This window comes from Diceros bicornis, chromosome 12, assembly GCF_020826845.1.
Source record: "Diceros bicornis minor isolate mBicDic1 chromosome 12, mDicBic1.mat.cur, whole genome shotgun sequence".
NCBI lineage: Eukaryota > Metazoa > Chordata > Mammalia > Perissodactyla > Rhinocerotidae > Diceros > Diceros bicornis.
Genome location: NC_080751.1, coordinates 38,746,123 through 38,772,736, shown reverse-complemented (window position 1 = coordinate 38,772,736; position 26,614 = coordinate 38,746,123). Strand labels below are relative to the sequence as shown.

Genomic DNA, 26,614 nt, shown 5'->3' with positions numbered 1-26,614 from the left:
ATGGCAACAGAGGACAGGGAGATGATGGAAGCCCGGGGGGCAGGAGAAAGCTGCCCAACCTTCCCCAAGATGGTGCCTGATGACCCCATGTCTGAAGGGAAGTCAAGGGCTTCTTTGGTAAGGGGGATGCCTCGTCTCACTGCCCCAGCCTGTCCCAGCAGGGGAGGAAGAGTACTCTGGAGACATGTGATAGGATCTGAGGGCTATGAGCTTCCAGAGAGCTGCTAAGAAGAGCAGGTGACGTGCACCCCATCCCCACAACTGGCACCCAGCTGTAACCAGGGACCAGGTAGCCCCTCATAAGATTATGAAGTCACTTGAAGCTGGCTTTGGTCTCTCCCATCTCCCTCCCCACGTGAGGACCTTTCCTCCCTCTGTGGATGAGACCCAGCTCCCCCCACAGCCCTATTGTTGGTCTCCATATGTTTAGGTTCTCTCAGTGCAGACCCCAATGAGAGACTCTTCCTCCCTCTGTAGCCCCCAAAGGACTGGGTGTCTAACTGGTCTCAAAGTTAGGTAGAGTGGGGGGTGGGAAAGTTACCTCCAGTGGTGGTTTGAAAATCACCAAGGAGACAGACTTCCACCTCAACTCCCCCTGCCTCCACTTGCAACTTCGGGGGCCATTCCTTTGTGCCAGTTTGCTCTCTCCTTCTTAACTCTCGGGTCCTGATAACTCCTATAAGTGCATATCTAGTAAGAACTCACTGTTCTTGTATTTGTGAATTGTAAAGAACCTTTACAATTCACAACACTCTTTCAGACACCCCAGTCCCTTGCGGCCTGGGGCTGCAGGAGGGCTGGGGGGTGGGGGAGCCACACTGACGCCTCACCATTCCGACTCCCTGCTTCCCGGCCCCAGGAGGCAGAGCCCCCGAAGCCCGACTCCTCCTACGACTACCTGGAGGAGATGGAAGCTTGTGAGGACGGCGGCAGCCCAGGGCCGCCTAAGTCGCCGTCCTCCAAGGCCGGCCCCACCACCAAGGGCCAGGCGGGCGACGGACCCGAACTCGCAGAGCTGCCCCCGCCCCCGAGGACCCCGGGGACTGAGCGCAACAACGCCGAGACGGAGCTGGAGAAGGCGCGCATGGAGTTCGAGCTCACGCGGCTCAAGTACCTGCACGAGGAGAACGAGCGCCAGCGGCAGCACGAGGAGGTGATGGAGCAGCTGCAGCAGCAGGCGACGCCCCGCCTGGTAGGAGGCAGGGAAGCGGGGCGCTGGCAGAGAGGCCCGCAGGTCCGGAAGGCGGGAGCCGACACTGGGATTGAGGGGGGCCGTCCCTGACCTGCACGGGGAGCCCACCTCACCTGCTTCGCCGAGGCGTCCTGCCCTGGGTCCGGAGATGGGCTGCTCACTGCCTCAGAGCTTCTGGGTTAAGCTGAGCTCCAACTCTTAGGAGAGTTGACCCTGGGAGGGGCCCCGGGAACACCTTGTCCACCCGCCTGCCCACGGCTTTCCTTGTCAGGGAAGAGTCTCGACATTTCCCCTATGACTGGATTTCCACCACTCTCCGCTCCCCTCTGCGTCTCCTAAGCTGTGGTGCCTGCGACTAGACCCAGAGTCTGGCCAATGGGTTTTGATTAAACCATCCCCTCCCCCATCAGGGCTACATTTGCTCTATCGGATCACACCGCCCTATAGTCAACTCAAACCTAGACATCTTTTCGCAAGAAATGGACCACTCTCCACTAATCTGTACTAAATGCGGATAAGAAAGGCTGCTGTGATTAAATGGAAAGTGAGATGTTTAGCACTGTGACTGGACCATCGGAAGCGCTAAATAATGAAAGATATTGTTTAAAGCAGTGTAGTCTGGGCTTTAAAATCAGACAGTCCTGTTAAAATCCTGGCTCTACTATGTGTAAACTGTGTGACGCTGGGTAAGTTAACTAACGCTCTCTAAGCCTCGATTTGCTTATCTATAAGGTAGTACCTACCTCATAGGGTTGTTGTGAGGATTAAATGAGAGATGGCATGTACGGCACTTTGCAGTAAGCCTGGCACATTAGTTAGCACTCAATAAATGTTAGCTATTACCATTTTTATGTACTCATGCAATTCACTTCTCGACCCAAATGCAACAACTTATGTTTATCACTTCAGTTTTCTTGGATGTAATGTATGAGCTATGCTTCCCAGCTCTGAGTCATCCTCAATTCTGAGAAACGTGCCTCTGTCTTTATCCAAGTCATTGCTGTAATTATTGAGGGGGATATGACCTAAAGTCAATAACGCTGAAAGATCTCCCTACAGCTTAGAATGTTCCATTAATCAGCACCCTTGAGTTACATTTCATCCAGCTCACATTTCCCTACCTTGTCCAAAAAACTATCCTGAGACACTGTCAAATGCTTTCCCAGAATTAAGATATTACACTACCTATAGCATTTCCCCAACTGACTGGTCAATGTTTTTAAGAAAATGGGGTTGATTTTGCTAATTTGTTCTCAATGAACACATGATGGCTTCTTAACAATTATCATTTTTTTTCTTGCTCACAAAATACCTGCTTAATTATACACTAAATGATTTTGCTGAACTAAGTGAAGCTTATTGAACTGGGATTTCTAGAATCCATCTTTTTTCCCCCTTTTTAAAAATCTAGAAAATATTTGCCTGTCTCTAAGATTCTGGCACATTTCCTGATATTTTTGACTTCTCACAAATAAGTTCCATTTCTAAACTTGTGGTTTTTAGTCTCAAGTTTTATCCTGGGATAAAATTTGTCACAAGTTGGAGCCTGAAACTATTTACAGCAGATATGGTATGGTACAATGTCTTTGGTCTATGCCTCCTCCTAACCATATTTGTTTTCCCTCTTTTAGTTTGAAAATCTTACTCCTTGCTGGAAGAGCTGGAAACTCTTGGTGTATAGTCCTATCTCCTCTCTGTCTTCTGCTCAAAAGATAGACCACTGAAAGTGTTTTGAAAAGTCTAAAAGGTTTCACAAATGCATGTTTGGTTATCAGAAACATAATTATCACCCATCAGCATTTCAGACTGAAAACACAAGCAGACTGCAAAAAGGTGCCAGAAAGTCCACAGATCCAGAGCCAGACTGAGTCTGCAGAGGACCATCAGATCTGTCCAGCTCTCCCCTCCCACTAGAACACTACATTTCTTCCTCTAGTCCTCAACCTTCCTGGCTGTTCATTTGAGAGGTGGCATCACTGGAGTCATTTTCTGCCCCACTCGGTTTTATTCAGTTGCCCTCACATTTTATGTAGTTGTTTCAACAATGGTGTGTCCAAAACCTCAGTCTTCGGTAGTAGTTTACAAAAGTGTTTTACTTTTTGTGCATTTGCTGCAAGGTGGAGAGGTGATTTGATTTTTAAGCTCCCCCCTCCCCCACTCTCTCTTTTCCTGTGTGAATGGGTGGGTAGATAGATGTCATTGTATTGAAAAATACCTCTGTGAGTGTGATTCTAGCTAGTTTAGGGCATCACAGTCCCTGCCATCTGCCTGCTTACAACGAAGGTGGCATGATTTTAAGAGACATTTTAGAGAATAAACCATGAGTGATGCCTTCTTAACTATAGATCAAAATAGTTATATCAGCTTTTGCCTTACTTATACATTGATGCTTTCCACAGTTAAAATAGGGGTCTGTCGGACCTCAATTATACAGATTCTGGAAATGAGCAACACACAGGCAGAATCAGCCAGACAACTCAGGCTGCTTTCCCCCATGCCCAAGGCTCTGAGGGTTTAGGGGGCCCCATTACCCATCTCTCACCACCTGTCCCCAGGAGAGACCAAACCCTGGGCTGAAGGACCACAGACTGACCCGTGTGACGTGTGCCAGCACAAGAGAGTCATTTGTCCCCAACGGACACCCTCTCATTGTGCCACTGTCCAGAAAACAAGGTTGAGTGTTAGGGCAAACTGTCCAGAGAACACTCCAGAGACCTGGCGTCCAGATCTGGGGATCTCAGAGTCAGAGGGAGACCACCCACCTGTGTGACTCGGAGGTGGTGTGGAACAACAGAGAAAGGAAGGTGCTGGCCTGAGTCAGGAGGGATACGAGCAGACTCAAGAAGTATCGTGAGTTCCCTCCGTGAGCCAGTGACATTGCTAGGAATTTCTCAGTTCTCGTCTCACTCTTCTTCCTCATAGTCTTGTGAGGTGGGCACGATTACCCTTTCCTTGGGTGAGGAAGACAGGGCCCAAGGCCACATTCAGGAAGGGACAAGAGCAGGATTGACGCCCAGGTGCGCCTGGCGCCTGAGCCCCGGTTTTGCCAGCTCCGCTCTCCTCTTTCCCCACAGTTCTCGGGACGCCTCCAGGACCTCCTGCTCCCCCAGAACCAGTTTGCCATGTTCCTGTACTGCTTCATCTTTATCCACGTAATCTACGTCGCCAAGGAGATGATCTTCTTTCTCTTCTCCAAGCACTACCTGTTCTGCATCGCAGCCATTTTGCTCTGTTTGATTAAAACTTTATGGTCTTACTTCCAAGTGCCTTTGGTCTCTCTGTCACTGGAATCTCCATGCCGGAGTGTTATTAGGACATGATCCGAGTCAGCCCCAGCCTCCCTGCCTACTCTCTCCCAGCACCTCCTTCCCTCACATATGCCTCCCCCTAATCAGAACCTGCTCTTAGGAAAGGCTCTGCTGTCAGCCATTTACACCTTAGTATGATCAGGCCTTGTACTGAGCTGAGTTCTCACTGTGGATGAAGATGCTTTCTCCTGAGAGGATGATTTCAGAAGTTAGCAGATTAGAGAGGGATCTATCTGTAGGGAAAAGGGGTTTAGAAAGGCTTTCCAGAAGCACAGAAATCACACCATGACCAGGCTGGCTTGGGATCTACCACATGTACTCACTTTCATAGATCTTCTCTGAGGTGGGAGCTATGGGAGGCGTGGGGGTAGGTCCCCCCAAAGATGTCCATGTCCCAATCCTCAGAGGCTGTGAATATGTACCTTACATGGCAAAAGAGACTTTAAGATGTCATTAAATTAAGGATCCTGAAATGGGGAGAGCAGCCTCGATTATCCTGTGGGCCCAGTGTAAACACAAGGGTCCTTATAAGTGGGCGGCAGGAGAGTAAGAGTCAGAGAGAAGATGTGACCATGGAACCAGAGGTTGGAGTGATCTGGGGCCACAAACCAAGGAATGCTGGCAGCCTCTAGAAGCTAGAAAAGGCCTACAGAAAGAATGCAGCTCTGCCAACATATCTTAGACTTCTGACCTCCGGAACTGGAAGAGAATAAATTTGAGTTGCTTTAAGCCACCAAGTTTGCAGTAATTTGTTACAGCAGCAACAGGAAGCTAATACAGAAGCCGAGACTCCCCGAGCTCTTTCCAGCTCTGCAAACTTGTCAGGATAGCATCCCCAGGCCATTGGCAAGGGTCCATTTAGCTCTGGACCTGAGCAGGACTATACACAGTCAGTCAGGCAGGCTTGGCACCTGCCCTCAGGCAACATACAATTCACAAAGGGAGACGCTGAGCTTCAGGGAGCCCAGGACAGGCCCTATCAGAATCTGATGGGCAAAGGGCATCCCTATCACAGAGCAGTGCCTGCCTGGATGAGGCGGGGTGGCAAAATCTGGGCATACTCCTAGGGGCATTGGGAAGGAGGAATTAAACACCTGACTGGGCCCAGAGCAAGTCAGCAATGCTGCACTCCAGCAAAAGGTGGAGGAGAAAAAAATAGGCCATACAGCCCAACCCTCAAATCCCAAACACACAGACATAGAGCAAATAAACAGTTGTCCACAATAGAGATGTACACAATCCCCTAGATAAACAGGCAGCAACAACCAAAGGGAACAGACTTTTGGCACTAGGGGGCTTGGAGGAGGCACACAATGAAGCTGCTGGTTTAAGGAGGAAAAGGATCCATTTAACAAGGAAAAGGCTCCCGATCCCTTCTCTAACACATACACAGCTGGCAGGTTGTCACCTGCTCTGACACCACCAGCCCCGCCCAGGAGTAATGGCTGGCCACTATGGCATAGGAGACATTAGGGCTAATGTAGCAAACTGAATGAGGCTAGCCACAGCTGGGTAATCAATCAAATCTTTATTGACACCCCCCCCCTTCCCGGGCATAGGGCTCTGCCTTATAGGACAAAAGAATAAGTTTCTGTCTTGTTGAGTTCTCTGAGTGCTGCTCAGTGACAACACATGAAAACAAGAAGTCGTCCCCGGGATTCGATGTCAGGACACACGATCATGCCAGGAAAGTCCACAGTGACTTCTCATTTCCCACCGAATTCAAGGTGTCCACTCCCATGTGTCGCTGCATGTGACAGCTACTTACTTGGAAGTAATAAAACCCTCATTTCTCATTAAACTTTCAGTGGTAGGATTTTTTGCTATGGGTCACTTTTCACAATCATCTTATTTGATCTGGGTTTCTGGGGTGGGGTTGAGGCAAAAGAACGAGGAAATTAGGATATCAAAACTATTAAGGCCCAGACGTTTAACTTGTTATAACAAACAGAATTGGGAGTTTGTAAAAAAAATACCAAGTGCCTATAAGGCCATTTAGTCCATCCGCCTGTTGCCAGGTAAAACTGGACTTAAATCCATACATTTTCCTTACAAATCTTCAGAGAAAGACTTAGTTAACTCCCTTGAGCAGTTAAGTTAGCATCTCATCTCATATCCTTGGCAATGGGCATGAAATCTCCCCTCTGTGATTGAAGGCTGAAGCCAGTAGCCCAAGATCTGTCCTCTGGGAAAATGAGAACAGCTCATGGTCACTCCCCAAACCTGGTACATGTCTCTCGGTTCAAATGCAAAGCAGAAAATCAGAAGAGAGAGAGACAAAAGTGAAGAGTGATCAAAGGATAGGAAAAGGGCAGAGCTGAGGGGTTACCAAGCAGGCCACAAGTCCACACAAGCACTTCTTGAGCACCTCCAATGCACCAAGCCCTTCGCTCAATGCTGTATGGAGGCTGTCTTCACCGAAACCCTGGGAGGTAAAAATGTGTATCATCCCCATCCCACAGATAGGGATACTGAGGCTCAGAAAGGTTAAGTAATTTACCCAAGATCATCTTAGAACTCATGTCTGATTCCAAAGCACATGGTCTTTCTATACTACCATGTCCCCAAGATCCTGCCTTGGAGGACCTCACTACCTTGTTGGGGAGATGAAGGTAACACACATGAAAATGTAAAGAAGCTGTCAGTATACAGACTTCAGTGACGAAGGAGATCAAAGAAGGAGAGGTCGGGGCCGGCCCGGTGGCGCAAGCGGTTAAGTGCGTGCGCTCCGCTGCGGTGGCCCGGGGTTCGCTGGTTCGGATCCCGGGCGCGCACCGAGGTACTGCTTGGCAAGCCATGCTGTGGCGGCGTCCCATATAAAGTGGAGGAAGATGGGCACAGATGTTAGCCCAGGGCCGTCTTCCTCAGCAAAAAAAGAGGAGGATTGGTGGATGTTAGCACAGGGCTGATCTCCTCACCAAAAAAAAAAAAAAAAAAAAAGGTCCCTGGAGCCCAGGGTGGTAGGAAGTCTTCTGGAAAGAGTAGCCCACAAGGGCAGGCAAGCCTGGGGCAGGTGGAAAGGAGGAGGGAGAAGTCACACGAACTCAGATCAGGATGGGAGTGGACAATCTGTATTCGGGAGAAAGAGAAGGCTCATCTTTGCTCCAGTGGATGGAAACAGGCCTGGAAAATTGATTTGGGGCCACGAACTTAATCCCCTGGGAAATAGGGAATCCCTGAGGATTATAGAGTAAGATAGTAACCTTCCTCTAAAAGGGGGAGTGGCAGGAGGCAAGCCTCCTTTCTGCTCTCTTCTGGTGACCATGTTCTGGCTTTGACCTTCTCTTCCCATTTCTAACCCAGGAAATGGTCCTGTGGTTTCTAAGGTCCTGAGTGTGAGGACTGCCTTCAGCTGTAAAAGAAACCCAGACACAGTGGCTTAACCAAGTAGAGGTCTGTGTTTCTCACATACTAAGAAGTCCCAGGTATGGCAGTCTGTGACTGGGGAAACTGCCCTAGGAAATCATAGAGGACCCAGGCTTCCTTTTGCTCCACCTTCTTTAGCACACAGCTTTTATCCTCTTCACTCCACGGCTTTCAGCCTCATGATCTCAAGATGACTGCTGCAACTCCAGGTATCAGGTCCACAACTCTAGGTCAGAAAAGGGGGAAAAGTAAAGGGGCCACCTTTTAAAAGCTTTCTGGGAAGACCCACCTAGAGACTTCTGCTTACATCTCATCTCACGTGGCTGCTCCTAGCTGCAGGGTGTCTGAAGTGGTAAGCTTTTTGCCCAGACACTGTTGCATCCTTGAACAAAATTAGGATTCTGATAGTATTGGGCGAGGGAGGGATAGATATTGAACAAGCAAATAACTATCTACCGTGTACTGCTTTCTTAGGCCCAGCTCCTCCTCCCCGCCCCAGCGCTAAGCCAGACTTGGGGTCGGGGTGGAGACAATTGGGTGGAGCACGGCTGTAGCCAATCTGGGCCTGGCCCGCTGCTGCTGCACTTCTGTCTTAAGGCCTCCTTCACATACCACAGCCAGAAGGTCATGGTTTTCTCTGGACACACGACTGGAGCAGCTCTGCCTTCATCCTACTGACCTCTGCCTGAGGCACCATGACCTTGCCCAGCCAGGGCAGCAGCCTTGTCTGGGGACTTAGAAGGACATGCCTCTCTGTGCTGAGTACCCTCAGCAAAGCTGCAAGAGGAGGCAAGTTTGCCTCTAGAGTCCCTGATCCCACAGAACAGAGCCAGTGCCCCCAACATCTCTCCTGCCAGCCCACTCACACCGGCCGCTAAAGCCTGGGTGTGTAACAGATCCGACACGTTACCCTCAGCTTTAGCCCAAACAATCAAACACTCACAGTAAAATCTCAGGCAGGCTTAGGGAGAGAAAGATGGAAGAATCTTTCCTGCTCCTCGGATGGAATCACATAGATTAAGACCAGAACCCAAGGACAAGACTCGAGTCCCGGAGCCTGCTGAGATCTGCAGGAGGGAGGAGGGGTGGGCTTGGTTCCAAAGGCCACTTCCCTGCCATGTCTGTTTCCAATCCCACTTTAGCAGGTGACTGCAAGCAAGTCGGTTAAGCTTCCTAGGCTTCATTTGTATGACCTGTCAATTATCTAGACTCTAACTCAGTAAAAAAAAAAAAAAAAAAAAAGGACCAAAGCCTAGAGTCTGATCTCAGAAATTCTGATTTAATTGATCTGAGATGGTGTCCAGGGGTTTGGGTAGCTTTAAAAGTGCCCCAGTTGATGTAACATGCAGCCACATTACAAAACCTAAATCCTTGCTGCTCAACATGTAGTCTGAGGACCAGCAACATCAGCGCTGCCTGGGGGCATCTTAGAAAGGCTGCATCCCAGAGCCCTCCCCAGGCCCACTGTTCAGATGCATTTTGACAATACCCCCGGAGACTCGTATGCACCTGAAAGTCTGAGAACCCGGCTTTAGGTGATGTGACTCAATTCAACCTGTCCTCTGTTGTGAAGACACTGCTCTTGGTCTAGATGGTCTTCGGAGGGGGGGACGCGGAGGCAGGATAGGAAGAAGAGAGAGGATAACTGAGCACTCAGCCCCCGCTATGCTGTGGGAGCCTCCATCGACCTGTGGCACGCTAGGTGACAGTGCATTTGCCCCTCCTCCCTCTGTCCTCTTTCACCAGTCCTTGCTCCGGGCTTTTGAGGAACCAAATGATTTCTCCCCGCACCCCTGGATTCACCGGAAAGTTCCAGAATCCCCCTGGGCCTGTCTCTGCTTCTGTCCCTTTTTCGATCTGGCTCCATTGTGTGTAGCTTTGGGAAAATCTTGCTAATATACGTTCATTCATTATTTAAAGGTTGCCACTGTTCCTTCAGGAAGGTTAAGCATGATTAAAAGATGGGATTTTTCCACAAGGCACAGCAGAAAAGCCAGGGCTCCCGCATTTTTAAGCTGTTTTGCCCAAGCCTTGTTTCACAATTTAAAGTCTATGACTTATGTGGATTTAATTAGCCAAAGGAGCGGCAGCTGCAGGTTCATTAGTCAGTATTTATTAAGCACCCGCGGAGGGCTTGGCCGGCTCCTAAGAGCAAAGAGGAGGATCAGCTTCGGACTTGCAAATTTGCTACACTGAAGAAGGCGGGGATTACAGATGGTGTCAGGAAGCAGGCGTTTTTGTTTCTCAAGGAGAGCAAAGAGGTGGCATCACAGGGCCTGGGGTCATGGGACAGATCCCCACAAAGACCTTCTCCTCAGCCAGGAGTCTGTGATGTTAGCCACCTCACAGGGCTCTAGCGACAGATGAGTATACGGGTGCAAGCTCACGGTAAACGCAGAGGTGTACAAATGAGAGGAGCAGGGAATGCACAGTGACGGCTGCCCTGAGCTCAAGAACTGGGAGAAGTGGAGAGGATTGGCTCCAGAATTTGTGGGTCCCAGTGCAAAAGGACAAGGCAGGGTCCCTTGTTCAAAAACTATGAAGAAACTTCAAGGCAGTGACAGCAGAGCCTGAAACCAAGTGAGGGGCTCCCCTAGGTGCAGGGGTCCCCCTGAGCGTGGGGCCCCGTGCCACTGCCCTGGTGGTAGCCCATAAGGCCAGCCCTCGAGGTGGATGAAGGAGACCCTCTGGGGTAAGGGGCTTTCGTGGTGCCTCGAAAATCCCACCCTGAGAGAGACTCTGTCCTTGGCCACCCCGTCAGCCCAGAGGGAGGGGAGCAGGGGCTGTGCATTTTGAAAGGGGGTGGGGACCAGTGGTACAGGCCCAGGGGTGGAGCATGCTGAGCCTGGTGCTCTGGCGGGAGGAAAGTCCTCCTCCCGGGCAAAGTGGGCCCCTGGTCCACCCACCCGCTCTGGAAGCAGAGTCCGGCTGAGCAGGAGGCACCTCTAGGCATGCAGGTCACGCCCCAGGCCCGCAGCTGCTAATCACAGGACAACAGGAGCCTCAAGTTCTCCAACTCGGGCATCCCCTTCCCTCCCGCTTCCACCCGCCCCTGGCCCCATTCAGCTGATCGTTTTTCTCTGGGTTAGAAAATCCCAAAATAGGAAAATAAAGCTACACTTTTTACCCCCGTGAGCCTCACTTGTATCAAATGACACGGTCACTTTGCCTCAAACTTTTCATCAAAGGAGGCTTTGTAAGGTCCTGGGGCAGAAAGCAGGCCTGGAAGACAGCCACCAGGAAGCTGTGGAGAAAGTGCTGAGCAAGGCAACCCTTGGTTGAGGAGGTGGGGGCAGGGGCGGGGGTGTCTCAGGAGCTTCCCTCCACCCCAGGAAGGGCCAGACACCCCCTACCATGGGGCAGCTCTTCTCCCAGCACCCAGCTCTGGCTTCGGCTGGGAGATGCCAGAGCAGCTAATGATGTGGCTGCAGGGACCACCCCGCTGCCAGGGCCCAATCAGTGCTTGAGAAACAAATGAATGAACAATCCATCGAACAAAAGGATACAACCTGAGAAAGGCTTCCTAGAGAGGGGAGAAGGGAGCGCACATTTACCCAATGCCTACTGTAAGTTCTGCCCTGTCTAAGGCACTTTATGTCATCTCATTTCATCCTGCCGCCACCCCCTGAGGGAGCGCTATTACCATCCTCACTTTGCAGATGAGAAAACAGACTCAGAGAGGTTCAGGAGTTGCCTGAGCTTACTCAGCAAGAAGGTGACAGAGACCAAGTGTGGCAAGGGGCTGAAAGTTGATTTAAAAAAAACAAATATATGCCTTGTCTGTTTAGGTTTGTGGATGAAGATTCAGAGTTGCTTTGAAGGCCGGCCTCGTGGCTTAGCGGTTAAGTGCACGCGCTCTGCTACTGGCAGCCCGGGTTCGGATCCAGGGCGCGCACCGTCGCACCGCTTGTCCGGCCACACTGAGGCCGCGGCCCACATACAGCAACTAGAAGGATGTGCAACTATGACATACAACTATCTACTGGGGCTTTGGGGAAAAAGAAAAAAAAAAAAAGGAGAAGGATTGGCAATAGATGTTGGCTCGGAGCTGGTCTTCCTCAGCAAAAAGAGGAGGATTAGCATGGATGTTAGCTCAGGGCTGATCTTTCTCACAGAAAAAAAAAAAAAAAAGTTGCTTTGATAACATGTGTGAAGAGTACTGTTACATATTTCAAATGGTATCATGTGGTCCCACTGTGTATCTCTATATGTGTGCCCCTAGGGATAACAGCCTCAAAAGTATTCGGCTTAAAAACCTACCCTTTTCTTCTACCGTTCTCTCATTTCCTCCCACCAAAGGCTGAGGAGGAAACGTCTTTGAGACGGGACAAGGATGTCCCCTCACTCACTGGCCCTCCCATTCCACACACCAGCCATTTTCTTGAGGGGCGAGCGGGAGATCCATACTCAAAGCCCTCGATAGCTTCCTCGGGACCCCACCCAACATCCTCTTCTGGGTCTCTCAAGTCAGGTGAGTGGGTCTGGAGCTGGCCTGCAGGTCTTCCCTCTTGAATCAGCCCTGCCTGGCTCTCTTTCTGAAGATCAGGATACCACGGCATGTGTATGAAAGAAGAGGGAGGTGGTTGGACCCAGAGAGAAATCTTATAGTTCACTCTCAATTACTTTCACTTCTGGGCAATTTCTGTATCCTCCCATACACAGAGCCCTCCTGGTATCAGAGCTGGCCCAGGTGGATTTCTAGAAAACAATGGGCTTTTTTTAAATAATTTTATTTACTTATTTTTTCCCCCAAAGCCCCAGTAGATAGCTGTATGTCATAGCTGTACATCCTTCCAGTTGCTGTATGTGGGACGCGGCCTCAGCATGGCCGGAGAAGCGGTGCGTCAGTGCGCGCCTGGGGTTTCAAACCCGGGCCGCCAGCAGCGGAGCGTGCGCACTTAACCGCTAAGCCACGGGACCAGCCCAACAATGGGCTTTGATTGGAAGACTTTGGAAGCACAGCGAAGTGTAGAAAGCTCACTTGCTCTCAGGTATCAGGCTAACTTCAGTGGAACTCCAGAAGACTGCTCTAAGCAAACCACACACTGCAGGACAATCCTGATTCCTAAAACAGATCAGCTAGGGCGGAGTCAAAAACTGGGATGCTGGGAGGGCCCAGGTGGGGCAGGTAAAACAGGGAAGCTGGCCAGGTATAGGTAACAGGAAAAGAAGAGCCCGCGTAAGGAGGTAGCCCCTACTCACCTCCCTCCCGCCCATTTCACCATGTGAGGATGCAAGTCCCGTGTCCAGTTGTTCAAGGGCAGCCAGGAATCCCGTCTCACACCAGCTCACAATCTCTGAACCTGAGATGTGATTTCCCCATGATAGAGTCTCTGTTTCACTCAGAGACATGTTGGGGGATTTCTTTAAACAGAAAACAGTACAAAAATAGAATGTGATTCACTCGAACACAGTGTTTAAGCACAGAAGCAGCAGTAAAGTGATGCCTCTTCTCTTCACTAATTACCTCACCTTTAGGTGTCAAGAGACAGATCTCTTAATGCGTTTTAAATCAGGTTAGAGGGGCAAAAATCTAATTTTCATACAACTTCTTGATGGAAAATGGGAATTTGGCTCGAGCTTGGATCAGGATTAAAGAGGGGGCAAGGCAGGGGCCTGGAAGCAGGGAAATGAGGCGGGAGAGAGTGTTGGGGTGGAGAGCAAAGCTGGGTGCCCAGGCTGAGTGATGTGGAGAGAGGCTGGCAACAGCCCTGTGAAGTTGGTCAGACAGAGTGCTGGGGCCTGGGGACCAGAGCGAGGCAGAGAGGGGAAGAGGAAGAGGGAGCATCATTAGTTGCCATGGCAACATAGGAATAAGGAAAGGAGGAGAAAGAGTGAGCGGGGATCTCAGAGAAGAGCTACATTGTGCTACTGCCTACAACCAGCTCTCTGCTCTCCACAGGCACCTTGTCTGTGACTCCCTGGCCCCTCTGACACCTCCCCCACCTGACTCTGCTCCTCCCTGGCAGGGATAAAGTACTATGAAATTACGTCAAGGACATTTAGATACTAAACATGGGTGGGCTGGATGGGTACCTACTTACTGTGCCTTTGGGTCTCCAAAAGGCCTCTTGAATTAAAATTATTTTCTCCACTGTTCTGCCGTAAAGCTTATACTTCCACCAATGGGGCAAAATTTCTTCGACTAAAGATTTGTTCATGTTCAATTACAAACCCTCTTTAGGTAGGGTAACATCTTGGATATCAATTTCTAGAATCTCATAAGGACTTAATTTATCACATGTAGCAGGGATCTCAGCTTCAGCCTAGGAATGTCCACTAGCAGGGTTCAGGCATATCGGAACATGCACGATAAATTGGTAGGGCAGACCCCACACGGGCCACTTCATAGGATGGTTCCAGTGACATCTGCTGTGTGTGTCCAGCATTTATTTCCCTTTTATTTTCTTTTGGGGAACTCTGTGTTCCTTAATCTTAGTCCATGAGGTTCAGGTGGGCTGACTTCCAGTCAAGGGTGGGCCCAAGACCCAGACTTGACCAATCAGGGCATTCCTTTTCCTGATCAAAATGATTAGTTCATGTGTAGATACATGATCCAAGCCTGACCAATGAGTCAACTAGAACTCCTGAGAAAGAAAACTCTCTTTCTACCGGGTACTGAGCAGGTAGAATGTATGTCCAGAGCTGGTGGCCATCTTGTTCTACTTGGGGAAAGCCTGCCTGAGAATAAAGCCAATACAGAGAAAAGCAGAGCCAAGAAAACACAGACAGGGAGACAGAGGGAGGGAGGGAGGAGGAGGAGAGAGAAAGTGAGTCCTTGTTGGCATGACTTGAGTCCCTGGATCCACCTGGAATAAGAGACATCCCTAAGCTTTTCAGTTGCTATTAACTTGATTTGAATTGGGTTTCTGTCACTTGGAACCAAGAGTTCAGAATCGTGCAAGGGCTTTCCCATTTGGCTAAAGAAAAGAGGCTTATGTGAGTTGGAACCTGGGCTCAGCAATAGCTAATGGAGAAGATATCCTGGCATCTGTTCCCAGCCTGTCCTGTGGAGAAAGATGTGGGGATGAACCTAAACAAGGGAGTCTAGGAGACATGGGGAGAAGCAGAGTTCTCACGTGTGCCCCTCAGCAGGATAGGGAGCCATTTCCCCACTTCTTGAGGGAAACCAGATCTGGTCTGGCACTGTGAGGGGCTGAGGCATTGAGGACGGGAAATGACAGCAGGGCCTAGCTGAGAGGGAATGCCCAGGGGGAAACTCCATAGACAAGCATATGCTGTACACTGTCAATATACAGTGCACTGCACTCACAAGAGGGTCCATGAAGTGTCTGGAAGCAACCCAAACATCCATCAATTGATGCATGGATAACAAATGTGGTACATCGATACAATGGAATATTATTTGGCAATAAAAAGGAGTGAAGCTCTGATACATGCTACAACATGAACAAATGTTGAAAACATACTAAGTGAAAGAAGCCAGTCACAAAGGACCACATATTGTATGATTCCATTTACATGAAGTGTCCGGAATAGGCAAATCTATAGAGACAGAAAGTAGATTAGTGGTTGCCTAGGGAGAACAGGGGGGTTGAGGAGTGACAACTAAGGGTTGCAGAGTTTCTTTTGGCGTGATGAAATGTTCTAAAATTGATTATAGTGATGGTTGTACAACTCTGAATGCACTAAAAGCCCTTAAATGAGTGAAGTGTATGGTATATGAATTATATCTCAGTAAAGGTGTTACCAAAAAAAGGCTCTTGAGGCTTCTGCCCAGTCTGTGTGTGGTGGAGACAAGGGTTGGGGTGTTGGCCTCCAGAAGGCCCAGGGCACATCAAGTAGCTACTGCTGCTCTGGGAGGCAGCTCTGCACTTAGACCCAACGAGAGACCTCGCTCTGGGCTGGCACTTTAAGAGGGCTCCACTCCGGCTCTCATCCAGCCTCATCCCTCCCCAAGGCGTAAGGTGCCTATGGGGCCAAGTGGATGTGTCCATGCTCACACCTTCTTTCTAGACCATACCCTGGGTATACAGGACCCAGGAATTCCTTCCCCAAAAGGCCCTAAACCAGTTTCCAGAGTCTGCAGGCCTCTTTCGCAGATCCATCCTCCCCAGGATAGACTGAATTGGCGGTGAGCACGCAAGAGGTATGATTGGAACTTGGATGTGTAGGCTGGAAGGCCCATATCAGGCCCCTCAAAAGGCGAGGCAGAGCTGGGGGTGAGGGAAGAAGGGGGACAGGACATGGGCCATGAATACAGGCGGAGGCCTCTGGCCAGCTCTCCCCACAACCCCACGTTCCTGCGTGGTCATCTGAGGAGCGTGAGAATTCTCAATTCGAACTTGACCTTCCAGGTCATTATTAAGATACCTTTTTCAAGATAGGAGGCTAAAACATTTAACAATTTGTTGGCTTCCTTTATAGTTGTAAGATATTTAAACATATGGTTAGTGGGCCTCCACTTGTCCTCTTGCTCTGGACCCCCGCAAATATAAAGATCTGATCTGCTGGGTGACGCTATATTTAAGGGAGAAATCTATCAGAGCTTTTCTTTCTAATGAATCTTGGTGCGGGGTTTTCCCAGGCTGCATTTACGGATTTGGGAAACACAGTTCATAGATTCCTTGCTCCAGGCTACAGAGAAAGCTGACACATGCCTGCCTATAGCCTTGAAGTTGAATGATTTCTCTCCAAGTCTTCTCAGCTGAGCCCACAGTTTAGGCATATAGTGAGAGGCAGGCTAGAGATGGGTTTTCTATGAGCCATACCAAGGAGTTCTGTGTCTGTCTGGCTCTCTTGTTTTTTGTTTGTTTGTTTGTTTTAAGATATAATTTTATAGAGCCCAATTGGCAAGGAATTCTAGCCAGAAGCTCATGAGAAACATCTGAGAGCAGAGCTGGGCCAGGCCAGAGAATATTTGTTCATCCTTGTATATCTTCCTCATGGCCAAAACCCCTGGGGGATCCTGTGCTGGTGCCCTTGAGGTAGAGACCTGTAAGACACATGGTTTCTGTCCTCCAGGAAGTCCCCATCTGGGTGAGGAAAGAACACTGCCACTGAAGTCATTAAAACAGTATTCAAAACCCCACAATATAATTTAGGGTGTGATAAAGTGTTTTCAAGACTAGAGACCATCTCGTCCAGAGTTTCTCCTTGGCACTGTTGACATTTGGGGCCAGATAATTTTTTCTTGGCAGGGAGTGGGGAGTGGGGGGGGGGCACTGTCCTGTGCATTGTAGGATATTTAGCAGGATCACTGGCCTCTACCCACTAGATGCCAGTAACAGGCCCCCGCCCCAGTTGTGACAACGAAAAATGTCTCCCGACACTGCCAAACGTCCCTTGGGGGTCAAAATTGCCCCCAGTTGAGAACCACTGCTCTAGTGTAACTCCCTGTTCCATCATTTCCACTGTAATTAATGTCTATAGTCTGACAGTACTGCAGGAAGCTGGGGGAGGGGGAGGTGATCATGGGCCAGAGGAGCCTGGTTCTTGGAGGAGGAAGTGGTATCAGAACTGGGCTAATCTAGCTAGAAGGACAGCCCTCCAGATAGGGGGAACACTGTGCTCAAAGGCAGAGAGGCTGGAAGCAGTGTACCCACATGGTTGTGCAGTCGTGCAATGCCAAAAGGTGCCCAGCTGAGGGGACAAGTGGGAGCTGAAATGCAGCCCACCCTCCCCTGGCCAAGCCATGCCCCTTGGCACTGGGCTGCATCAGTCCAGAGGAAGGGGAGCCTTTTTCTTGGTACAAAGATGTCTTGTGCGCCCCACCTCGTGGTGTCATGGTGCTGTATCTGCCTAGAGGGGGCCTTTTGCTAATGACACAAAGGTGCGGCAGAGACCAGCCACGGCCCCAGGAATGAGCACGCCCTGGAATGGAGAGGAGAGGCAAGCCAGCAAAGAAGCCAGCACTCTGTCAGGGTCTGATGGGGACTCTAGCTTTCTCCCGCCCTCATTGGCCCCATTATGCTCCTTTCCACTCTGACTAATCTGGAGAGCTCCCACCCTGCCCTGCAGAAGCCCCACATGAAAGAACGAGAAGGAAGTTCTTTCAAGAGCTCAAAGCAGGTTGAACCAAAAGGAGAAGGAAGGCTTTGAGAGAAGAGTCTGGATCTGGAGACAGACAGCAGCCAGTTGTGCCTGGGGTTCAAATCACTGTTGCTTCTGCTCCCTCCACAGAAAGGCCCTACAGAAAGGTGGTCACCCCTCGGGGAGGTCACCTCTGCCCAGAGAAGCTTCCCTCCTACAAATAGACCTTCAGAACCCGCAGGAGCCCTTCACCCCATTACCTTCCCTTTCTTTGCTCATCAGTCTAGCAATGGGCCAGTACAAACTAAGGTACAGTTGCTCTTGGGGATACATGAAGATTCTCTAAAGGGTACATATTTTGGGGTTGGTCATCTTAAGGGCCTCACACTCCAAGTCCTCCACTTCCACAAGCACTTCTCCTGCAGGTGTCCTGTCTGAGCACACGGACAAGGGATGCTGCTGGTTCTCCCTTCTACCTCCCCTTTCACCATCACCCTTCTCCCACTTCCCAGAAGAAAGGCGCACATCTTACCCATCCCAGTCTTTCCATGATGCATTGACTTGGGGAAAAATTGTCTGGTGCTACGAAGGGACAGTGTAAATCCTGGTATCCATGTTGAGAAAAGAAGTGACTAATGACGGGAAAAATCAATTGGCTTCCCATTCTCTGCTTCCATTCAAAGTGAAGGAGAATCTATTCTAGTTGTCAGCTGATAGATTTTTAATGATCTACCCATATGATCTTTGGCGTATATCTCAAAAGGAGTTTATAAAATTGAGTGACATGGCTGAAAAAATACTCCTTACATTCCTTTGTACTTATGTATGCAAAAAGGTTTCTGAGCTCAATTCTTGCATCTATTTAAAAAAAAACTATTTCTAATTCTAGAAATCGAATTAATGCTGAACCCTGACCCTTTCGAGCAATGAGTAATATTCATCCATGGATATATGAGCTAATGAGGCTAGGAAAAAAAGCTTCATCTCCTTAAAAGAGGCATTTCCAATTAAGCTTTATTTTTTATGCTTCCTTAGTATCTATTAAAATATCTAATAGCATTTGTTTTGATTAATTGTGTACTAGTCTTCATGGTACAACTCCAGACAAAATATTCTCTAACATTTAGAGTCTATGGTCACAGGAAATTTAAAAGATAAATTCATTTTATATACATAGCTTTGTTGGTGAGAAGTGTGGTAGGGTGATACATAAAAGACATGCAACCATAAAAATATATTAGGATAAAATTCTGTAGGGGAAGTAGAATGGAAATATAAATTCAAGGAGAAAAAAGAAAGATGAAATTGTTCCCACTGTTAAGAAGAATTTCATGTATTTTTTAAAAGGATGATGGTGGCTATCCAATCACTGTAGTATTTCATTTAGAAACATTTTTCAGAGTACTAAAATAGTTTTATTTTTAAATGTCAATATTTGCATACACTAAAAGCACACCCTGGTATGGTATAAATACTTATGCCATAAAAAACATTTGAATGTTTGCCCCTAAAAATGTGCAAGGGGGGACATAGATTTTCAAAATTCTTTTAAGAGTCTGCAAGAAAAACGTTCAGAGCACCAGGGTCGCTGAGCCTGGCTCTTGCCTGCCAGGGGAGTGTGCTTAGATTGAATGCAAAATCAACAGCTTACCACGTTCTCCTAAATCTTGAGGACACCCTCAAAGTGGGGAAATGACTTTGGTGCTGGGCTGGCGGGAAACGGGCCAAAGAGCTCCCCCCTTCATCCTATCAATACTTTCCTCCGGTCTTTTTTTGTCTCCTTGTTTTATTTTAAGCATTCCTCTAAAATCCCACTCTCTCCGCTACAGATGCCCCGCCAGGTCAGTGTGCGTTCTGTCCTGCGTCTCCCCACGCTGCCTCAACCGTCCCTTTCTTCCCGAAGCTCTCGGGCCGGCGGAGCCCCCACCCCAGTCGCCCCCAGCCTGGCTGGCCACACTCTCATAGCCCTTTTGCGCGCCGCACCCACTGGTTCCTCCAGTTTGCTGTTGCTTCGGGCTAGTCCTCACTCTCCAGCTAGGTCATAAGTTTTCTCATCTATGCCTGCTAGTCTCTTTCCTCAGCAGTAAGATGTGGATAATCGGAATTAAGCGAGATGAAACGTGTACAGAGCCTGGCCTGCAGCCAGAACGGGAACCCAGTTGCATTCAGCAAATGCTTGCTAATCGTGCGGGTACATTTTCTCACAGGCCAGCGATGACAGAAGCCTGGGCTTCCTAGCGTCCCCCTTCTTCACCCAGGGAACGCAGAGAATTCCCAAATCCCCAGGTCTCCTTTAGGTAACTTGTAAGTAGGGGCGATGAAAACGCCCTCCCCCTCCTGAGCCGCCGCCGGGTCCGCTTGGGGCGCCGCGGGAGTCCGGGCGGAGGGGGGGGCGGGGAGCCGGGAGCTATGAGGTCATGCTCAGGTCACGTGACCGCCGCCGCATCTGTCTACTGTGGAACGATTACTAAGACAGTCGGGGCGTGTGACATTCAAACCGGTTATCTCTCCCTCCTCCCTCTCCGGTGCTTTGGCCCCTTTGACACCAAGGGACCGTCTCAAAAGTCTAAGACCCTGAAGTGTATGACTCCAAACGCTACAGTTCAAGGGCTGGAAAAGAAAGGAGGGAAGAGAGAAAAAAGTCCAAGATTGCACTTCTTGTTGCTGCAGTTTGACAACCGTGCTTAAGCCCCAGTTCTTTAAAATCTTTTCTGCCAAAGCGATTTGACATATGGATTAAATAGTGTTTTAATAAATCATCATTCTGTTTAATTTATTAGTTCCAGTTCTAGAATTCTTGCTACGGAAATAATCCAAACTGGGGGAAAGGTTTAGGTGCACAAAATTCACTGCCTTGTTATTGAAACTAGAAAAAATATATGATGAAATTGAATAGATTAGGGTATAAAAGAACAATATAATATTATTCAGTCATTAAAAATGGTGGTTTCCAAGAATGTTTCATGACATGGAAAATGCATGAAAATATGACCATAGGGAGAATTTGCTGGGCACTTACTATCTGCCAGATGCTCTACTAAATGCTTTACATGGATTGATTCTTACACCCTTAGGGGACAGATTATTGTCCCTCTTCTAAACACTGTGGCCTAGAGAAGGAACTTTCCTGAGATTGACTAGCTAATAAAGCGTGAAAATTGAGGCTTAGAGTTTATCCAAAGGGCTTAACTGAGGAAGTGGCAGAGGCAGGATTTGAACTCAGAATTTGAATCTAGAGTCCAGCCTCTTAACTCCCATGCTCGTAACTGCCTTCCACAATAGTAACTAGTTATAAATCAGGATGCGACACTGCACCATCAGACAGAAATGTGTATGCACATCTGTGCCCCTACATATATGCATAGAAAAAGAACAGAAGGACAGATCCCACATTGTCACGGTGGTATCTCTCTGTGGTACAATTACCAGTAATTTAAATTTTCTTTATTCTATTTACTATTCTGGATCTTTAAATTTTTCTACAATGTGTGTGTATTAATTTAAGTAGACAAAATGTTATATACAGATTGATTCCACTAAAAAGCCATGTGCTAATTACAGCATTTTTTATTATAATGAAAACCTGAAAGTAGCTCAAATGTCAATTACTGTTTGAATAATTAAATAAATATAAAACATGTTACGTGCCATAATTTACAGGCATTGAAAATGAAGGTGGCAGAGACCAAGTGATACCATTATGTGAAAAAATCAAGGTATAAAATAGTAGGCTTGGAGCTGGCCCCATGGCTTAAGGGTTGGGTGCGCAGGCTCCGCTACTGGCGGCCCAGGTTCGGATCCCGGGCGCACACCGACACACTGCTTGTCAGGCCATGCTGAGGCGGCGTCCCACATACAGCAACCAGAAGGATGTGCAACTATGATGTACAACTACCTACTGGGGCTTTGGGGAGAAAAGGGGGAAAAAAAGGAGGAGAATTGGCAATAGATGTTAGCTTAAGGCCAGTCTTCCTCAGCAAAAAGAGCAGGATTGGCATGGATGTTAGCTCAGGGCTGACCTTCCTCACAAAAAAAAACAAAATAGTAGGCATATTATGCAAATATTTGAGGATATCACTGTGAAATCTGAAAGAAAAGAGAAAAATAATAACTGCATCAGCATGGTAAAATTATATGAGATTTTAAAAACTTTTTGGAACTTCCATAATTTTTTTCTATTTCTTATATAATAATAAAAATATTTTTATTGAGTTAAGGTTCAGTTATCAAAATTAGCATGGAACACATGGGAATCTCTTCTGCCTGTTTTATCTTATTTCATTGCCAAAACACTCCAAAGAGAATAGGCATTTTCTCCCCCATTTTACCAACAGGAAAGTTAAAGCGTAGAGAAGGTGAGTTACTTGGAGTAAACTAGCAAACAAGTGGCAACCCTGAGACTAGAACCGAGGCCTGCAATCTCCCAGCCCAGGGCTCTGGCCTCTACACCACACCAATTTCCTTATGTGAAGGGCTGCATGGTGCTGCCTAGAGAATATAAACTACTGTTATTAAGACCCCAAACTCTGAGATCCAAGTGTGGATTCTCTCCAGTGGACCAAAGCCTGGAGGCAGGAAGCATGCCCTCTTTATGCCTTGTTTTCAGAGGGGGAACGCCTAAAGCCCACCACCCTCCAAACCCCTCCACCCACCCACACACACACAGCCACCCTTGTCCCCAGAAGCAGGTTCCCTGGGAACATGCCTTGCCCTTGGGTGGAGAGAGAGGCTTGTAGATTTGCAGTTTATCCTCCTCCGCATCCTTTAGGGTACAACCCTGCCCTCAGCCCCCACAGGAGAAGCAGGGACCCAATAGGCCAGCACGTGTCAAAGGCCAGTTGCCGACAGGCAGGCACCAGAGAAGAAGGCCTGGAAAGAGAGATCAGAAGAGGTCAAGGGTCAGCGACAGTGGGTGAAGCCAGCAGTGGGGAGCTGGGAGGTTGGGGAGCCCAGAGAATTTGGTCATCAGGCCCTGGTCCTTCACTTAACAGACAGGGATGTGACTTGCCAGGGTCACACAACAGCCGAGTAGGAGTGAGCCCAATCCAAAGCCCAAAATAATCAAAGGCCAGGCCATGATTCCACAGAGCCAGGCTTCCTTCATTCATTCGAGATATACCCAGTACCATCCTTGCTTACTAGTACCCTATCCTCAATTCTACTCGCCTTGGGGATCAGGTGACCCCCATGACTCAAGGTGGGAAAAATCCAGTAAGTCACAGGCCACGGGGCAGCTCCCTCTCCCGGGAGACAAACCCAAACTCCAAAGCACATGAAACAAACCAATGGGCTAAGAGTCCAGAGGTGTGTCCAAGTTCAAGGATTCCAGAGCCCAGTGGGGGAAGGTTCCAGAAGGCAGAAGGAGTCAGGAAGAGGCGGGGCTTGAGTGGTCCCGAAAGATGGGCGTGCTATAAAGAGCTAACAGAGAACGACAGATTCCACAGGCGTGGCAATGGCACAGAAAGTTAAGAGGGGAAGCTAAGCCTCTGTTTACCAATCCCAGTGGCTGGGGAGGGCCCCTAATAAGGAGAACTGAGGTGAGCACTTGGATAGGCTGATTTCCGTTAATGGTGCATTTAAGTGTTTGTTCCCACCTTGGAATGGAAACCATGGAATACCTGAATTTTAGCAGTTTCTGCTACTGAAGACAAAGGTGAAGTTAATGATACTTTCTGTAAGGAAAGAGGATGTCATTGGCCCTGAATGCTATTTACAGAGGGCTTTTCAGAAAAAAAAAAACTGTTGCCTATAAAGAGACCTGTCCATTGGTCTGAGCTGGCTAATGCCTGGATACTGGCTTTCCTATTTCTGTGGGGTCAGTGAGGTTTCTTTTGAGTAAAGAGGGGGGAGGGCGAGTTCTGTATTGAGGACTAGCAGAGAAGATGGCACGCAGTGAAATGAGGTCATGTCCCTTCCACACTTGCAAGCCCTTAGTAGCTTCCCACTGTATTTGGAATAAACCCAAACTCCTTAAACGCCACCACAAGACCCTGTATGGTTTGGCCCTGCCTCCCACCCCCCCACCCCCCCCCACCCCCGTCTCCCCTTCACTGCTTAGTGAAGCCCATTGGCCTCTTCTCTGCTCCGAAAACCAGAGGAGTTTTTTCTGCCTGGTGCCTTATACCTGTGGTTCCCTCTGTTCAGGGTGCGCTTCCCCTCTGCCCACTCCCACCCTCCCCTCTGCTGTTCATATGGCTGACTCCTTCTCATCCTTCAGGTGCACCAGCCTAGTTGAGCAGGGGTCACAGGAGGCCCTGCTGCCCATAACCCTTGACTTCTCCATAGCACTGAGATCAACCTGAAGTCACCAGTTGTCTACTTGTTTGGTGTCCCCTCCGAAGCCCTGACCCCTCCCACTTGTGACCCCACCATCCACGTTAGAATGTCCCTTTGTGAGAGTGTGGGGCCTTAACTCTCCTGTTCACTGTAAGGGGTGCAGTGCCTGGCAGAACGCCTGACATTTGGTCAACAAGTATTTGTGGAATGAACGAATGAAGAAGAGGTCTGCTGATTGGCATTGAACTGAGGGAAAACCCAGGGCTCAAATTCCAAAATGAGGAAAGATAAGAATCTTCAAATCTTCAAACACTCCCTATTATTCCCCTTCCTCCAGCTCTGTCCCAGCACATCTTGCGTCCACTTCCTTCCTCCCTCCCTCTCTGACTGCCATCCTTCTCCTCTCCCTCTTTCTTTCAGGGAAGTTCATTGGCACCTGCTCTGGGCTAGGTGCAGCGTGATGGGCCACCTTCACACCCACTCTGCTCCCCAACATGACCCCAGTGCTCTGACCTCACACAGGGCCCCAGTCTTTCCCTGGTTCCCCTCAAGTCACATCCCTCGTGCAGTCACCCACCAGTACCCCTTCTCTGTAGGCATGTTCTGTCCTGAGGCCAAAAAACCCTGGGAAAGAGAAATGAAAGATTCAGCTATGGCCATGCATTTGCTAACATATTTGTCCTGCTGGGAGCCAAAGTTCTAGAGCTTCTATACAGTAAGTTTTTCATAAAATGAATGACAACAACCTGGTCTTTTCAGGTTTTTTGTTTGCAGTCTCAGGAGTCTTATTAGCTGATTATGCCCCTGGACTCCTTTCTTGTTTATTCTGAGCTTCGGATTCAAATGAACATTTGGCTCTCAAGATCCCTTCCAGTTCTAAACTTTCTGTAACCTCCAGGACGTGAATCCACTCAGGCTTGGTAGCTGCCAGAGTGAGCCCTCTACGGGCTCATCTCCCGCTGACAAAAGAATGTCCTCAAGTCCATCACTCCAAAGGTGTGTGGGAGGGTGTGGTGAGCTGGGCCAAGGGTCTGCCAGGACTGTCTCTTGGAGCTGGCGATCCCCTTTGCTGAGTCTGCAGAGAGAAGTGGAGTGGCCTGCCTCCTAGTGAAATGGGTACTGTCTTGCAGGAAAAGACCACAGGGTGAGCTGCGAGATTGTGTGAGAAAGCATGGGGGTGCTACGAGAGAGTGAGGTGTATCATGTTTTAGAACAGAGTTTAGGAAGGTGGGAGTGGGAGGAGAGACTGGATCCTTTCCCAGCACTGTCAATCACAGGCATGATTTCAGAGATGAAGTAATGAATTGGAAGGGTATAAGAAAGGATACAGAGGAGAGCATAAGAAGGGGCAAAGACTTGAGCAATTTCCCTGGGGATGCACTTATTCCTCAGAGGCGTGGGGGGTTATGGTTGGCCCAGAATAGATCTGCTGACCCACTTGGGGGGTCCTGGGACCCCAGGGCCGAAGAGGAAGCCATGCAGCATTTTCTGTTCTGCTGTTCTGCTCTCCCTGCCTTCTATGAGTTTCCAGCACATGCTCAAAGCACCCCCTCCATTTCTGGCTCTCCAGGCAGCTGAGGATCAAAACTAACTCTACACTCTGTCTCCACCAAGTTACCCCCGCCAAGAGGATTCCTAGGGCACGGCCTCAGTGAGGGGCATGGCGGCTGCGTGGGTGTTCAGATTCCCCAGCCCTCGCCCAGCAGGAAGTGAGCCTACAGAAGCAGCTTGCCGTAAGCACAGCCTCGGTCTGCATCAGCGCAAACAGCTTCCCTTGCACCTCGAGAGGAAGTGTTAATGAGGATAGCGGTGGGGAGGGGTTGCGCCTGCCTGTGGTTGTAACAGTTTGCTCCTTTTGGCTCACCGGGACTGAGGAGCTTACAGAGGAACACGCCTGCTTGAGGGTAGGGCGGTTAACGCTAATAAAGCATGCATTTTAGTTTGTACTAGGCAACTAACAGAAAGTGCCCAGTGCAAACATTTCTAAAGCAAAGACCCCTCCAGGAGTGCAGCTGTCTGAATGGTGACAAGCACCCTACCCCACAGGTCAAGGCTAGCGTTGGGGCTACAGAAGCAGGAGGACTAAGTTTTGCCTCTCCCATGGCTGAGGCTCCTAAGGAGGACCCAGCCCCTCCACAGCCCCTGCCTTTGCACCCAGGTCCAAAGCAAAGCCCCTTCCATTTGTTTCCCAGGGAGGGAAGGGATGCAATAAACCCTCAGGTTTGCGCAGGAGGTAACCAAGCCCTGGACTGAAGTGAGGCAGAGGCACAGTCCTGCTTGAATTCGGGCTCTGGGCCCTCCGCAGCCTTCCCCCAGGAGCAGAGAGAAGGATTTCCTTGTCAAGCATGATCCCTGGAATCCAGTATAGCCACCGTTCCCCTGACTCCCATCTCACATACCTGCCCCTTCCTAGGGCACAATCTACGGGCTGAAGAGGAGAGAGACTCTGGAGGCCCCCATCCAGACACCAGAGCCGTAA

The 26,614-nt window shown here is 49.1% G+C and overlaps 1 protein-coding gene across 1 annotated transcript; it reads left to right on the top strand.

Annotated features, from left to right (window-relative positions):
* On the top strand, positions 1-26,614 carry TMEM247 (transmembrane protein 247). The gene is made up of 4 exons (XM_058551909.1): positions 1-117; positions 860-1,192; positions 4,267-4,455; positions 26,549-26,614. The coding sequence occupies exons 1-4, from the start codon at positions 1-3 to the stop codon at positions 26,612-26,614; spliced, it is 705 nt and encodes a 234-aa protein (XP_058407892.1).

Coding starts and splice junctions, on each gene's coding strand:
- TMEM247 (XM_058551909.1), top strand. CDS start 1: ATGGCAACAGAGGACAGGGAGATGATGGAAGCCCGGGGGGCAGGAGAA. Junction 1,193..4,266: donor AGCAGGCGACGCCCCGCCTG/GTAGGAGGCAGG, acceptor CTTTCCCCACAG/TTCTCGGGACGCCTCCAGGA. Junction 4,456..26,548: donor CTTTATGGTCTTACTTCCAA/GTGCCTTTGGTC, acceptor GCCCCTTCCTAG/GGCACAATCTACGGGCTGAA.